Raw genomic sequence first — 15,748 nt, 5'->3', positions numbered from 1 at the left:
TAGAAGACCTCCATCATGCACCCTTCTTGCATCTTCCCAGTAGGTGACATCTCTCTCTCTTATCTGAGCTTCAGCAGCATATTCTCTACTCCATTCTAATAAACCTTCTACCTTATATTCTACCTTAAATGAGTTATTCACATGTGACTTACCCACCCTACCATACTGGCGAGGTCCTTGAAAGCAACTGCCACATCCCCCACTGCTGTATTAAATGAAATAAATATGCAGCAGAAATTTCATGAATTGAATCGTATCTGGCTATGGATTTGTATTATAGATACAAATAATAGATTTGTATCTATAGAGCTTTTTTTGATAGAGCTTTTTTTTTTTTCTTTTTTCACTCTTTTTTTTTTTCCACTTTTTCTATCTTAGTACATTTTAGAATGTTAGTTCTATCTTAGAATGTCAACGTTAAAAGGAGCTGAGAAAGTTTTGGATTCAATATTCCATTTTACAGATGCAGAAACTGAGTGTCCTGAAAATGAAGGACTAGCCTAAGGTTTATAAACCCAGTTGCAGTCAATCCTTAGGCATTCAACTCAACAAAACAGTCTCAGAGCAGGGATGGGGAGAAGGATGCTTGTGCAAATCTAGAAAGGTGCCTCTGAGTACCCTCTGTGAAGAGATGGCTGGCCCCACGTGAACTTAGGCTGGTAAGAGCTTAGAGCCTATAGTGCTCTGCTGCGGACCCCAGACCTTAATTCTAGCACTGAGCACCTAAGGGCATCCTGTCCTATAGGGTCCTGCAAGGGAGACAAGCATGGAAGCTGCCTGGGTAGCCAGCAGGAAAGACAACAGAAGGACTAACGTGCACTTGAAAACCGATCATCGGAGCCACTAGGACACTAGCTGAATAGGATTCATTAGAGAAAAGCAGCGCTGTGAGTTCCTTCAGCCCATCTTCGTTTTCTCTTCTCTCTCCAACAAAAAACTAAACGAAGAAATCTACCAAGAAACTTTCTTATTAACGTCTCTTCCCAAACCTTACTAAAGTGACCTTGTAAAGGGAATATTATAATCTCATGAGGATGAACAGATGAGAATAGATAGAGCACAAGCCAACGTTTTGGAGGAAGGAAAGCAGATGGAGGCATGGTCATTTAGCAGAGCCCATAGAAATGAAAGCTAGCTGCCTGCAGAGAAGAAGGCAAGAATTAAGAGATTTATTTTTTTTACTATGCTGCTACTAAGTCGCTTCAGTCTTGTCCGACTCTATGTGACCCCATAGACGGCAGCCCACAGGGCTCCCCCGTCCCTGGGATTCTCCAGGCAAGAACATTGGAGTGGGTTGCCATTTCCTTCTCCAATGCATGAAAGTGAAAAGTGAAAGTGAAGTCGCTCAGTTATGTCCGACTCTCACGACCCCATGGACTGCAGCCTACCAGGCTCCTCCATCCATGGGACTCTCCAGGCAAGAGTACTGGAATGGGGTGCCATTGCCTTCTCTGTTTTTTCACTATAGAACCCTATAAGTACTCTGGAATTGAAGGCAGTAAGTATCTCTGAATGCAGGGGTGAGGAGTAGGGTGAAGAGCAGGGTGAATACTTAAAAGCTTGTCTATGAGCTAACTAGAGCCCCTCACTGCATCAGGAGGCTTTCCTCTGCAAACCGCACCCCCACCCCACACACACACATACACACAGAACCAAAACAATTCCAGGTTCAAAGATACCAGTCATGCTGAGGCTCTGTGCTGAAAATGGAGAAGGGAATTAAACAAGCATCCTCATTCCGAGCCTTCAGACCCCTCAGCTCTCTTCCCTGCTTTGACTCTCTGAACTGAGGCTCATGCATTTATTGCCCAAGCAGGAGACCAGCAGACTCCTCTCTGGGGGAAACTGGCATATGCCAGGGAAGACATCCAGATGCTGTCATTAGGGGACCCCAACAGAACAGCAGGGTCCCACCTGACAACAAAAGGAAGCTGCTTGGACACATAGGCTCCAATCAGCTTCTTAGGGCTCACTATTAAATATGCAGACCGGCCACAAATTACCACACATTTGAGAAAAGCTTCTCACATTACAAACAGATCCCAGAACAAAGAGGCAAAAAGGAAGTCAAGACAATGTAGGAAGCAAATTAACACTTTAAAAAAAACACTATAATTAGTATCCTAGGAAAGATAAAAGAAGATTTTGCATGTATGGAAAAATCAGAATACTATTTTAAGAGGCAGTCAAAATATAAGAATGAGTCTGTGTAAAATTAAATTTTTAAATTCTATTTCAAAGCTGAGGAAATATACCAGAATTGAGAGCAAAGATGCAGAGTAGAAAATAGGAGAAAATAGTTAATAAAAAGATAAAACAAAGATGACTATTATCCAAGTAATGGGATTTTTAGAACAAATAAATAAAGAAAACAAAGAGTTAGTTGCCAAAGAAATGATATGAAAAAATCCCAGAACTGAAAGTCATGATTTTCCAGGCTGAGCATCCAGATGAGTAAAAAGTACCACAGATAAGGAGAAGTTCCTAAAATTTTCCAAAGAGAAGGGCAAAAAAGCAGGTCACTGATCATTTGTCCAGGAATCAGAATGGCATAAAAGGTTTTAAAGACAATCGTAGAAGCTAGAAAACAAAGACAAAGAGGATTTAGTTTTGAGGAAAAGGGATTCTCAACCTAGAACACAGCAGATCATTAATCCAGTGTGAGGGAATGAAAAAGAACATTTCCTCAAAGTGGAAAAAAAAAGAGATTTTTGCCTCTTGTGCTTTCTCTTTTCTAAAACAGAATAAAGTCATGGAATTGAGGAAATAAGGGCCCAACGTGGAAATTACCAGGGTAAACGTGAAGGAAACCCCTGGATAACAGCACTGTAGAGACCCGAAGACAAAGTGCCCGTATCAACTCCATGAGGGAAGTGTCCAGGGGAAAAATTGGGAGGAGCTGGATTATCTGATACATTTAACCATGTTGAGAAAGGATTACAATTCTGCCAGAAAGTCTAGGTATATAGAAAGCTAAGCAAATGGGGGGAAAGAGGCATTTATTAAACTACTCGAGAAAAATCACAATCATAGTATTTGAGTATCTTAGCAAATAATAATTAAATAGGCATAGCAATGTAAACCTGCAAAGGTGATTTATCTGCAAATTGGGGTGACTGTCAAAGAATGGGGAAAATGAAGTTTTTCTATGTGTAGAGCTGATGGGGCTGGGCTGGTACATGACTACTTCTAGTCAAGAGTAGTAGTCATGACTACTCTTAGGTTAAATCTTCGCCTCTCATGGTAGACAGTCAATAGATTTCCCCCAAGGCTGAAAACTCACTGTGTACCATATACGCAGAGCACTTAGGAACGCAGAGGTAAACACCAGAAGGAATGAGCAGACACCTATTTTTCACCATAAACCTTGTCATATAGTTCAGTTTTTTACGCATATAATGTGTACTTTGCTGGGTTTCTCTAGTGGCTCAGACGGTAAAGAATCTGCCTGCAATGCAGGAGACCTGGGTTCGATCCCTGAGTTGGGAAGATCCCCTGGAGATGGTAATGGCTACCCACTCCAGTATTTCTGCCTGGAGAATCCCATGGACAGAGGAGCCTGGCAGGCTACAGTCCATAGGGTGGCAAGAGTCGGACACAACTGAAGCAACTTAGCACGCATGCACGCACATGTACTTTGATAGAAATAAAAAGCAGAATTTTTAAAACTACAGATTTAAATTTCAGTTATTTGTTTTGTCTCAGGTGTTTCTCATCTGAGACCTAAAGCAAATTCCATAGGAGCTGAGACACCGCCCCCGTCCCCGAGCCTGATTCAACACGCAGGTCACAGGATTTCCAGCGACCATCTGTGCGGGGTGCTGCTCTCGGCCTGGGGGAGACGGGGACGATGCACTGGGGCTGCGTGTTGTAAGAGGAACCCCAGAGCAGACAGGATCTCTTAGCATGATGGTAGGAAAAGAGAAAGTAAGGAGCTGGATGGGGGGCATGAAGGAGGATGCATGACATCAAGAGATCTGTTTTTGAGATGCCTGTGAAAATCCATACGGAAAATGTCAGCTGGGGAGGAACGTATAACCTAGTACTTGGTAAAGAAATGAGGGCTGGAAATTTCAAGTTGTGACATAAAGGCAGGTAAAATAACTACAGAGAAACTCCACACAGTCTCTGTTCTTGAGAGAACATGATTCTGGCAGCATGGTGGTGGTGGGGAACCTATTTTTCCATTAGATACTAAAAACAGGCTCAATCAGCCAGAAAAGGCCAGACATTAGCCCAGGGTTCTAGTTTGAGTAATCCAACATGAAGTAAATACAAGAATTTTTCTGATGAAAGTCGTCTAAATTTCTACCATCAGGCAAAACTGCAGTCTATTGAATTTAAAAGAAGATTAAGAGGAACTTAAAGGTCATCTGCATTACCAAACCAATAGTGTGGACCCCACTTCCTACCGGCGTCATCCGGGCTTTACGCAAATAGGTAAGAAGGTCTCCTCCTTCCATCAGTTCCAGGATAATGTACTGGGGTTCGTTCAGCAGACAAACTCCAAGCTGCTTCAGAATGTTGGGATGATTAAACTTGCTAAAAGGTGGAAACAGACAGGCAGGTTGACATGTCAGCGACAGAAGTCTTGTGAAGGCCTTTGTGAAACAGCAAATCTTTATCTCTGATTTCCTTTCAACCCCTGATTTTTTTCTCCCTCTAATAAATGAAAGCCTCCTTTTCATGCCTGCCTTACAGAGGTAATATTGCAACCCCTAGTGGCCAAGGCATGTGCATAGAATAGGCATAGTTTCAGAAGAAGTGGCATTTATATCAAGTATTTTATGTTTGGGGGGGGGAAAGTAACTTTAACTAATACCTTTCTTCAAAAGACATTTTAAAAAACACTACATTTTTGGTCATGACAAATATGAAATAATTCTCTCCCTTTTAGAGAAACAATTCAGACACGCAGTTTTGGCTACAATTGTTTTCTCAAGAGGTCAAAGCAAATAAGCCCCAGTCAAATGGTCAGAACCCACAACCTGGGACCCTGTCGACCACCGCCTCAGGGTTATTAAAATGTACCTGAGTCGTTTTCATTACTGTCAACTAACTCTAACTTGAAGACAAGTTTACCAAGACCAAGGATACTTGACTTATGATTACACATTTAGAAAAACATAAGCATATTTAAAGCTTATCAGCCTCAGAAATCCCTTGCAAAACATGCTTCTTATTGGAGGTAAAAGAAAAGACCTATTGTCTAAGGACTGCCTGTGCCCAGACTCAGAGAATCTATCATAAAAATCTATTCTACAGAATACTTGTCACTCCAGACATACTTCCTTTTAAATTTCAGCCATGCTTATTTTGAACATAATCTGTTATGTCAGCTGATTTTGAAAGTTAAAAATCCACAAATCATATGTAAAAGCTTCCTACCCATACCAAGGGGAAATTATTTCAGAACTGCCTAATACCTCATCAGATGTGCTTCCTTCAGGAATTCAATCTTCTCCTGGTCTGTGGAGCCCTTCTTCAAAGTCTGCATAACATAAAACAAGCCAGGAATCAGTATAGCAGACATTTCTGTGAGCTAAGCAGGTTAATGGAGACAACCTTTGTTTTGTATCTTAAAAAACTATGTTCTCCAATTCCCCAGCCTTTCTTGCAAGCAAGGTGGTCATATGACTCAGTCCTGATCAATGAAATGTAAGGAGTAAATTGTTGAGGAGGTGTGTGGAAATTTTTTACTTTCCTGAACATATACATCTCACACTATCCTCCCCCTTTCCATATCCTGAATGAAGATGTGATACTTGATTCTTTGGCAGCCATCTTGGAACCATGAGGCCCCACTCACGTACAAAGTCGAGAGAATTTCAGATACACTCGCTCTGGCTTGACACAGCGCTATACCAAAGCCAGAAGTCATCTTGTTATGTAAGAAAAAGAAACACTTGTTTAAACCACTTGAGATTAAAGTATGTTAAAATGCTATCAACTGGAAATGGAGAGAATTTTGCAACTTCTCTGACAATTTCTCAAAGCAATAAATTCTTAACAAACAATAATCAGGATAATACTCAATTACATAAAAGATACGTCATCTGTTGATCAAAAGAAAGTTTAACAAAAATACAAGAGTATATCCAGTGCTTCCTTTTAACTGCATCAAATACACTATGATGAATAATTTTGTAGTACAGGGGTCAGCAAACTACAACCTGTGGACCAATTCTAGACTATCATCTATTTTTGTATAGTTATAATCTGAAAATAGGTGTTTCATTTTTATTTTTCTAGTTTTATTGAGGTATAATTAACTTGTTACATTTTGAAATAGTTGGAAAAAGTTATAAAAAAATAAGAGGACTGCATAACACATGAAAATCATGTGAAATGAAAATTTCCATTTTTATAAATAAAGTTTTACTGGAACACAACCACAGCCATTCATTCACATATTGACTGTGGCTGATTTCACACTGCAGTGCCAGAGCTGCATAGCCAGAACTGACACCATCTGGCTAGCAAGTCTAAAATATTTACCATCTGCTCTAGCACCAAGCACCGCAGTTCTCTTAGAGTATATTTGAAGGGGAAAACTCTCTGCTGGTCTTAGCGAATTAGTAACCTCAGAGGTAACTGTTCATAACAGAACTTATGCAGGAAATGGAAAAAGTACTGTGATTTCCGTAGCCATGGATAGACTTCTACCTTCTCCTAGTCATCTTTTCAGTCAAGATCACTCCTTTTTTCTCATTGTTATATTTAAAATAAGTCCCTGTCAATAATGCAGACATAACAAGCCGAGGAGTTAAAAGAGCCACATTACCTTCACAGCTACTTTGGTTTCTCCACTTCCAACGCCTAAGATGTCTACCGCTGTCCCTTCGTACACTTCTCCAAAGGCCCCACTTCCCAGCAAGAGACGCAGAGTCAGTTTTCCCCGAGGGAAGGCAGGAAGACTTTCAATCTCCTCTTGGGTCGGAAGAGTACTGGAAAATAACGTTATTTTTGGTCTCCCAAAATGCATACGGTTTATAAGTGGATGTGGGTGTTAGTGTTTGAGAATAAAAAAGGAGGAGAAAGGGAAGAGAAATCTCATGGCTTGGCAACACTGTAGTGCCTTCAGTGTGACATGGTGTTGTGTCTACATTCCTATTCCAGTCCTATTCCACCTTCTAGAATATTCCTTCTGTCTTCTGAAACCCAGACAGAGTGGATTACTTTACTTCTAGGCAGCTTCCTTTTGATAACATGCCTGTGAGTTCATTGCCTCAAAATTTTTCACTGTAGTTTGTTTTGTTAAAATTATCAGCTCGTATTTTCTTCAGGTCACCTATTTGTATAAAAAGCTATTGCAAATGAGTAATAAATACAGCTGGGCTCATGAGCTCAAAGCTTTTACTTTACTTCATACACCTAATCTCTCATGTAATACAAAATTTACTATGATCGCAACATCATTTCTTGTCCATCAGATTAACTTTTAGAAAGTCAAGTTTCTCACTTGGAATATTATGAGCAGGAGAAAATTCATCAGCATTAAAAATGCTTTGAGCTTTTAAAAGAGAATCTTGAAAATCAGATACACTGCATATTTTCTCAAGGAAAAGTCATCTCTGAAAAGCATATTTAAGTCACCTCTGTGTCTACTCCAAGTCCTGTGTTCTTATGTCTTTAAATAAATTTCTAGAAACAAGGCCTATGACTATATACAATCCTTTTTGCATGGAGCATAATATAGTGTTTGTCTTTTAAATGAGACATTTAAATATTGTCTTAAATTATGATGACAATGGAAGTTAAAACCTCATATATTTTAGAGAAGTTTTGTAGACAATCACCATACAATTTCTGAAAACAGAAAAAAATTGACTTAATAGCACACACAAGAGAATCCGTCTCTTCTTATTGAATCAACCATATTACCATCTACTCCCTTCCACATAGTATTTATCTCTTTGTTTTACTTATTTTTAAATTATGTGCTAAAACACTAGGAAACATTTGATTTTTGTTCATGCTTCTTAGGATAGGATAACAACATAATTTGCCATCCATCCCAGGTCACATTTGAGAATGAAAGGGGATGTTATTTTTGAATATGCCAGAAAAATGAGCATAAACCAGGACAGTCCTGGGCAACGTGGCACTCATGAACACTCTTTTTAGAGTAGCCCACAATAGGATCACAGAGTCCAACACGACTGAAGCGCCCTAGCATGCACACACTCTTCATCTAGGTGTCCCGTAATGCCAGCACAGGTTACATACTGTATCGCATAGCAGGCGTTTGCCAGCCCCACTCCAGTGGCCAGGCTTCGAAGTTCAGCCAATTCTTTGTCTTCGTTTATGAGAACCGTCAGCCCTTCCTTGGGAGTGCTTTGATTCTTTAATCTATGCCAGACTATCAAGAAAAAAAAGCATAATTTACCAAATGAAATATTGCTTTCTTTTTCTTTAGAAAAGGCTGCTAACAATACATTTTTAAAGTTTATACTGAACAACATTATTGATAGAATAACCAAATTTGATTGAAAAAAATAGGCCCATAATAGAAAAACTAACTAAATCCAGGTAAAAAGTCATATGAAAAAGTATAATTTATACCACATCACATTTTATCTCACTTCTCAGTGTAAATCTTAATATATTTCCGATTGCTGTTATAAACACGTGGAAGTATCTTACTATCAGAACTTATTTCACAAAATCACTCATAGTCTAGAATCAAAATAAACCAAAGCAAATCTGCATTATAATTGTTAGTGAACAAATTCATTTTTGAATCCAGATACATCCAGGTTATTCTCCTCAGCAGACCTAAAGGATGCTTTCTATATAACGGCATGCTTTATTTTAAAATGCAGAGTACAGAGTGTATATTCATTGTTTTTCATAATACACATACTCACGTATATAGAAAGATTATTAGAATGAAATCTACCAAGTATTAGCAATGGTCCTCCCTAGGTGTGGAATCATGGGTGATTTGTATTGTTTTCTTCATACAACAGGCAAATATTATTTTATAACCATAAAACATGTTATATTTTTCAAAGATTAAAATACATATGTCATTAAGATTGCCCATCTATACTAGAATATTGACACAAAAGTTGAAAACAGTAAGGATGCTTTGCAAGATGATGCTTAAAATTTGAACTTTATTCCACAGTAGCTTCTGTACCCAACAGGTGAGAGTTTTACGCAAGTGAAATTTCATCTGAGGGACCACACAGGAAAAGATCTTAAGTACTTATGCTAATATAATTTTTCTAAACCTGAAATGCTCTTACCACCCATCTTTCATTTTTAAAGACCCAGCTCAAGACTCCATATCCTCAGGGATGCTGTCCAAGACCTCTGCAACCTCTGTTGATATCTCATCTCTGAACTTATAAGACCAACTGTGGTTCTCAGTCAGAATGGCTGTGTCACTGTCTTCTACATTCCATTTACTACTTCCTTTTATTGCTGTTTAACACATCTGTCTTATTTTACTTTCTGCACAGGATATATCTTGAAAGTGAAAGTGAAAGTCACTCAGTCATGTACAACTCTTTGTGACCCCATGGACTATACAGTCCACGGAATTCTCCAGGCCAGAATACTGGAGTGGGTAGCCTTTCCCTTCTCCAGGGGATCTTCCCAACCCAGGGATCAAACCCAGGTCTCCCTGGGTTCTTTACCACCCAGGTGGATTCTTTACCAGCTGAGCCACAAGGGAAACCAATATGTCTTACCTCCCCCATTAAACGACAAGCTCCTGAGGTCAGCAATTATACTTTTTAATTTATTTTTAATTGGAGGATATTTGCTTTATAATGTTGTGTTGGTTTCTGCCATTCAACAACATGAATCAGCCATAAATATACATATATCCCTTCCCTCTTGAACTTTCCTCCCACTCCCCATCACACTCCTCTAGGTTATCACAGAGCACCATTACAGCTTATTTTCCTTTGCTCCCAGTGTAAGGCTCATGTTGCACAGTAGATACAACCACTCACCAAAGAGTAGGCTGTTGATGCTTATTTTAAAATCTTTGTTTCAATTTTGTATTTATAAGTATTTACGAGAACCCTCAGCACAATTAAAATTTTTAAACAATTGGTATTTTCATTATTTGAATAACTCAATCTTTCCTCATGCACTCACACAATTCTACCAGTAAAACCACATGCACTATGACTAAAAGCAAAAGAACCAGATTAGCTTAGCTCTACTCAAAAATGCATGAGTTCCACGTAGAATAAAGACCTTTAAGTCCTGAGAAAGTCAGATATCCATGAAGTGTCTTGAAAGCACAATAGGTTGTCTGAAATTATCTCACGTTCATCCACTAGAGTCATGAGTTTAGACAATGATGTACAAGTAGGCAGGCAAAGGTCAGATGAAGGATCCTTCACATAATACTCCTTCCCAGTAGGAAAGCAGACAAATAGTCAAGCCTATATGCCAACTGCCAAATATACTACAGTCATATGCATAATTCTGGAGGGGCTGGCTTAGTGGCACAAACATCAGCTGTGCAGTACTTAGACTCCCTGGAACCACAGGTTAAAATCCTGGCAGGGTCAGATGAAATTTTTAGCTTTCCAAGTTAGCTGAAGGAATCATATATTCCATATATTGTCTGCTGTGGAATGTTTGAAAAGAAATCTCAATTCAAGTTTCAACATGCTAATAGCTATGACTCTAATCAGTTTGGGGAAATAATACAGATTTAGGACATGGAGTGAAATATTAACTTTCTTTATCCTGAGGGTTCAACTTTATGTTTGTAACTTTTCCTTAAACTTTTCCCTATTTATTAAAAAAAAAAAAAGAAGAAGTCCCAATTTCCTGACTATATGCTTGAGTGTTGGTTTCTGGTAAATATCATGTCTTTTTTGTAATGCTTCAGCATGTCAGAGGCTCATATGTTAATGACAGAGTGACTGTGTATCTTATAATCCAAATCAGGACATTTTAGGAGACTGAAAGAAAGTAGTAGTAATGACTATAATGGAATGATGGGGATAAAGCAGGATGTATAATCAACTATGATAACCTGAGAGTGAAAGTCTCTCGGTCATGTCCGACTCTTTGTGACCCCATGGACTATATAGTCCATGGAATTCTCCAGGCCAGAACACTGGATAGCATTTTCCTTCTACAGGGGATCTTCCCAACCCAGGGATCAAACCCAGGTCTCCTGAATTGCAGGCGGATTCTTTACCAGCTGAGCCACAGGGGAAGCCCAAGAATACTAGAGTGAGTAGCCTATCCCTTCTTCAGCAGATCTTCCCAACCCAGGAATCGAACCAGGGTCTCCTGCATTGCAGGCAGATTCTTTACCAACTGAGTTACCAGGGAAGCCTGATGTATGATAACCTGATAGGTCTAATGTTTAATCACCTTTTGGGGGCTTGTCCCTGTATTTTCTCATTATTAAATGTTTAAATAAAGACTTTTAAGACTAACGTATTAGTATAAAATTAGTGATGAGAAATAGCTAGCTTTCTATCAATCTAGCCAAACTGCTCTACTTTCCTGGTTATTTACAAATGAGCAGAGATTTGAAACAAATAGACCAGACATCCAAAAGTGAGAGTGAATGCTACAAGCCAGAAATGGATCTTCTGCAAGAGGCCCTGTTCATTTTAAACTGGGCTGTCTGCTTGGAGACCCAGACTATCCTGAACAAGGGTATCACTGGTCTCCCTTTAATCCTCCACTTTTTTTATACCCAGAGTTATTTTTCTTTTACTTTTTTCAAACTATAAGTTACAAACACTTGTTATATAGCCAATCTGTAATTCTGTTTTAAAAAAGGCTAGAAGTTGGTGCCTTAGCAAGTGGTTTTACCTAAAGAATACTGTGAAGTATAAATATGGATATACTTTTCATAAAATGGTTACCCCAGATTAGAAAAAAAAAATTCACAGGGTTTAGTGGTTATTGAAGCATAGCCAAAGGTAACATTGTGAATTTCATGAATCTATTTCATGTAGAAAGTTAATCAGATATAAATTAAACTCAGATAAATCAATTAATACGATCAAGTAAGCAGTTTATTACCTATTGATGTATTTTTAAATCTATTATACTTACCAAAGATTAATGGGATTGTAATAACCAGAAATATTCCAATTATAATAGTAAGTATAAAGCTTGTTTCTGGTATCCAAAAACCATCTAATAAAATAAATGAGAAAAAGAACATAATTCAAAGAGTAAAACTCGACTGCCTCAGTATTATGCCAGAATATGCCAAAGTTAGCCCCTACTGAATTTTTGCAAGCCAATAGTTAAACCATCAGTAGCTTGAAATCATCCATGGAGAGAGTATATTTACACTGTGAGTAATCAAAGTCAAGGGTTTTTTTCTCTTTTTTCATTTCCAGTGATCTGGTTTCCAATATATCATTGGGATATACCCACCCTATTTTCTACTTTAAAATGGTTGATAAAACATGAATAATCTTTTTAATGAATTTGGGACAAAGAAGTCTCAACTTTCATTTATCATATAGTTGGGAATATCATTTCCTCTATAACGTCTTCATATACATTTAATTCCATGAGTATTTAACCGAAGAATATAAACATGAAAACATGATGTGTGTGTGTGTGTGTGTGCTTGCTAAGTCACTTTTGTCTCATGGCTGACTCTGTGGGACCCTATGTACTGCAGACTGCCAGGCTCCTCTGTCCACGGGATTCTTGAGGCAAGAATACTGGAGTGGATTGATGTGCCCTCCTCCAAGGGATCTTCCGAGCCAGGGATCAAACCGACACCTCTCACATCTCCTGCGCTGGCAGGCGGCTTCTTTGCCACTAGCGCCACCTGGTGAAAACATGGCACCTGCTCTTAGTTTCACTGAGAAAAGAAGACTTGGGGACCAGGGCTAGGCAATCTATGGCATGCAGACCACATGTGGCCATAGTAACCTGATTTTGCACTACTCATGAACCAAGAATAATTTTTACATTTTAAAAATATGATCAGGAAAAAAAGAAGATGCTACAGAGACCGAATGTAGCCTGAAAAGCTTAAAATATTTACTATTTGGTTCTTTCGGAAAAGGTTTGTGGAGCTCTTCTCCAGGTAACTAACTATAATACAAATAAGAATGACTTCAGTTTTGCATAGAGTAATGTGCTGTGTGTGTCTAAGGAGCAGCAGATAAGCATCACAATGGGTACTGATGGATGAGAAGAATTTCAATTGACAAAGTAAGGGAAAGAAAATCCCAGTTAAGGGCAAGTGGTAGGTGGTACAAGCCTGCATTTGAGGCTGAGGGAACATACTTCATGGAAGTTTGTTTGTTTGTTTGTTTGTTTGTTTGTTTACCAGTTTGGTATGGCTATAGCCGTAAGGATAAATATTGGGAAAGAGGAACCACAATCGAAGGGCAAATCATGGAAGGCCTTAAATGCCACAGAAAAGTTTGTACTAGCTTCTGAAGGCAGTGAATGGAGAGCCATTTCAAGATTTTCAGAGAGCGGTGCAGTGATCCAGCTTGTGCTTCAGCTGGATTAGCTGTCAGGAGTGGGGTTAAGCCAAGAGCACGGGCAAGAAGTGGTAGCTTAAGTTAGGAAAGCCAAAGTAGAAACAGGAAGAAGGGAACTTAGTAGATAGAAATCAAGATAATAAAGTCAACAGAACTTGGTGACTGAATAGAGGGGAAAATCAAACATGGTACTGAGATTTCTAACCTATGTGATCAGAAAGACGATGCATTATAAACAAAAATAGGCTACCCAGTGGAAGATGTAGATATTGGGGAAGAGACAAAGTTGAGTTTCAGGTGTGTTGTGTAGCAGATGAGAGAACCAGGAACAGAAAATAAGGCGGGATAAAAACCAGACTGCGAACAACCTTGGAAGTCCATCTAGGAGCATGGACTTCATGCAGTAGGCATTAAAGATCAGCTGACGGTTACTGAGGAGAAAAAGGACATGTTGATATTGATGTTTCAGGAAGCTCTCATCACATAAAATGAATAGTTCAATAGTTTCTATGGTAGTTTGGTGAAGTTATATAGTCACTCAATTACTGCTAATGCTGAGAATACATTTATCTTTATCTCTGAATCCTTGTGTAATAAGTTAGTATGTAGACAGACATGGTAACATACCTCCAACTAATGTAATATCCTCACTGATTCCACTATATTCACCAAACCCCAGATGATTTACAGCTGCTACTCTGAACTGAAATGTTCCTTTCAGGTTTTTGGACTTCCATGTGCAAATGCTATTACATGAGCCATTAAATGCCATCTTCCATGTTAAATTCTGGTTCCTTGAATCATTTGAAGTGCTCTTTCTGCAAAAAAAAAAAAAAAAGAGCAGAATCATAAATACAGGAAATATACAAGACAATATATGTGTTATTTCTAGATGCTCATATATCATTTTAATGACAGAACTCCAGAGCGTCTCCTGTTGCACACTTTGCCCTTGATCTCATTCCTCTCACATGGTTTGGCTACAGAACATAGCAGAGTCTTATAAAGTCATCCCAGCAATGCCTGGAGCCAACCAACTCAGCCCATCTGGAAAATGACGAATAATCAATGGCTGAGAGACAGCTGAAGAGCCTCTTCTTACTACTGGAGCGTGCAAACTTTCTTCAGAACTCCAAACACATAAGACAATGATTTCATACTTTTTAACTGGAAATTTTTAAATTTTTCTTAATTTTCAGTCTCTTATGCTACCTATCATTTACTGATACCATATCTGGATAAAATACAGAACATAAAATTGAAAAAGAAAATAAAATAGTTCGGCTACCAAAATTATCATTGTATCTGAGATTCCGAGCCTCATTGCTTCCAATTAGCCTACACCCTACCTCAGTATCAGTCCTCATTACTCTCCCTAATGAAACATGGGAAGAGAACAGAGCTGGGTTCAAAAGACATACTAAAATGACTTTTAACAGAATCATAGACTGAAGGTAAGCTCAAGGCCTTCCCATTATGTCTTTTCTGACAATGACCTTTTCAAGTCTGAGAAGGTCTAAAACTTTTCAGACCACAGCAGTTTTAGGGCATGGTACCAACCCACAGTCAGCTTGAAGATAAATAATGGAAGCCAGTTCTGCTCCCACTAACTGAATGAGTGTCCTGAAAGAGTACCAAGGACAGCAAGAGCTGAGCCTCCAAGGGACAGAGGATGAGCTAGGACATCAGGAGGACCAAGACAGCAGCGATGGTTACAACTGTGACCAGCAGCTAAGTGTCCTTGGGACCATCCTAAGTAAAGCTGTGGGACATTGTTTCTCCTGCATCATGTGAAGCCTCATGTTGGGAACTGGCAATTTCAATTTTCAACCCAAACAACTCTGATCCAAAAGAAAGACCTTTAAACATGTATAAAGTGGTAAAACAATTATCCTTCAGTTAAAAATAAATACATTTTTTAAACGTATAAAGTGGCTCTTCACAGACATTGGCCACTAAGGAAGAGAAGGAAGACTTTTTATACTGGTTGAGTACCTTCTATTCACAACACATCATACAGGGGCTTTTCCTATGCTGTATCATTTCACTGAATCTTCACAACAACCTGAAGAGGTAGATATCATCATCTCGTTTTACAGATGAGAAAGCTCAAGTTCAAAAAAGAAATAGAGCAAGGATTTTAAATAGTCTATGTACTGGGTTGGCTAATCCCCCTCAAAATTCATGCCACCCAGACCTTGTGAATGTGACCTTGCTTGGAAACAGAGTCTTTTCCGATGTAATTAAGCCAAGATGAGATGGTCCTAGTTTAGGGTGGGCCCTAAATCCAA

The 15,748-nt window shown here is 38.9% G+C and overlaps 1 protein-coding gene and 1 long non-coding RNA gene across 3 annotated transcripts in view; one reads left to right on the top strand and one right to left on the bottom strand.

Annotated features, from left to right (window-relative positions):
* Positions 1 to 15,748, bottom strand: part of ROS1 (ROS proto-oncogene 1, receptor tyrosine kinase) — a 119,478-nt gene that overhangs the window by 20,926 nt on the left and 82,804 nt on the right. For both annotated transcript variants that reach the window (XM_027551129.1, XM_027551130.1), the window contains exons 34-39: positions 14,085 to 14,275; positions 12,055 to 12,138; positions 8,230 to 8,362; positions 6,785 to 6,947; positions 5,427 to 5,491; positions 4,413 to 4,542 (exon numbers count right to left, since the gene is read on the bottom strand). In XM_027551129.1, coding sequence (XP_027406930.1) covers positions 4,413 to 4,542; positions 5,427 to 5,491; positions 6,785 to 6,947; positions 8,230 to 8,362; positions 12,055 to 12,138; positions 14,085 to 14,275 — 766 coding nt within the window. The remainder of the gene's footprint in view (positions 1 to 4,412; positions 4,543 to 5,426; positions 5,492 to 6,784; positions 6,948 to 8,229; positions 8,363 to 12,054; positions 12,139 to 14,084; positions 14,276 to 15,748) is intronic.
* Positions 4,326 to 15,748, top strand: part of LOC113898205 — a 52,738-nt gene continuing 41,315 nt past the window's right edge. The window contains exon 1 of the long non-coding RNA XR_003512575.1: positions 4,326 to 4,440. This is a non-coding gene — a long non-coding RNA (uncharacterized LOC113898205). The remainder of the gene's footprint in view (positions 4,441 to 15,748) is intronic.

The sequence above is a fragment of the Bos indicus x Bos taurus genome, chromosome 9 (genome assembly GCF_003369695.1).
Source record: "Bos indicus x Bos taurus breed Angus x Brahman F1 hybrid chromosome 9, Bos_hybrid_MaternalHap_v2.0, whole genome shotgun sequence".
Lineage (NCBI taxonomy): Eukaryota > Metazoa > Chordata > Mammalia > Artiodactyla > Bovidae > Bos > Bos indicus x Bos taurus.
This window is presented reverse-complemented; position numbering and strand designations above follow the sequence as displayed.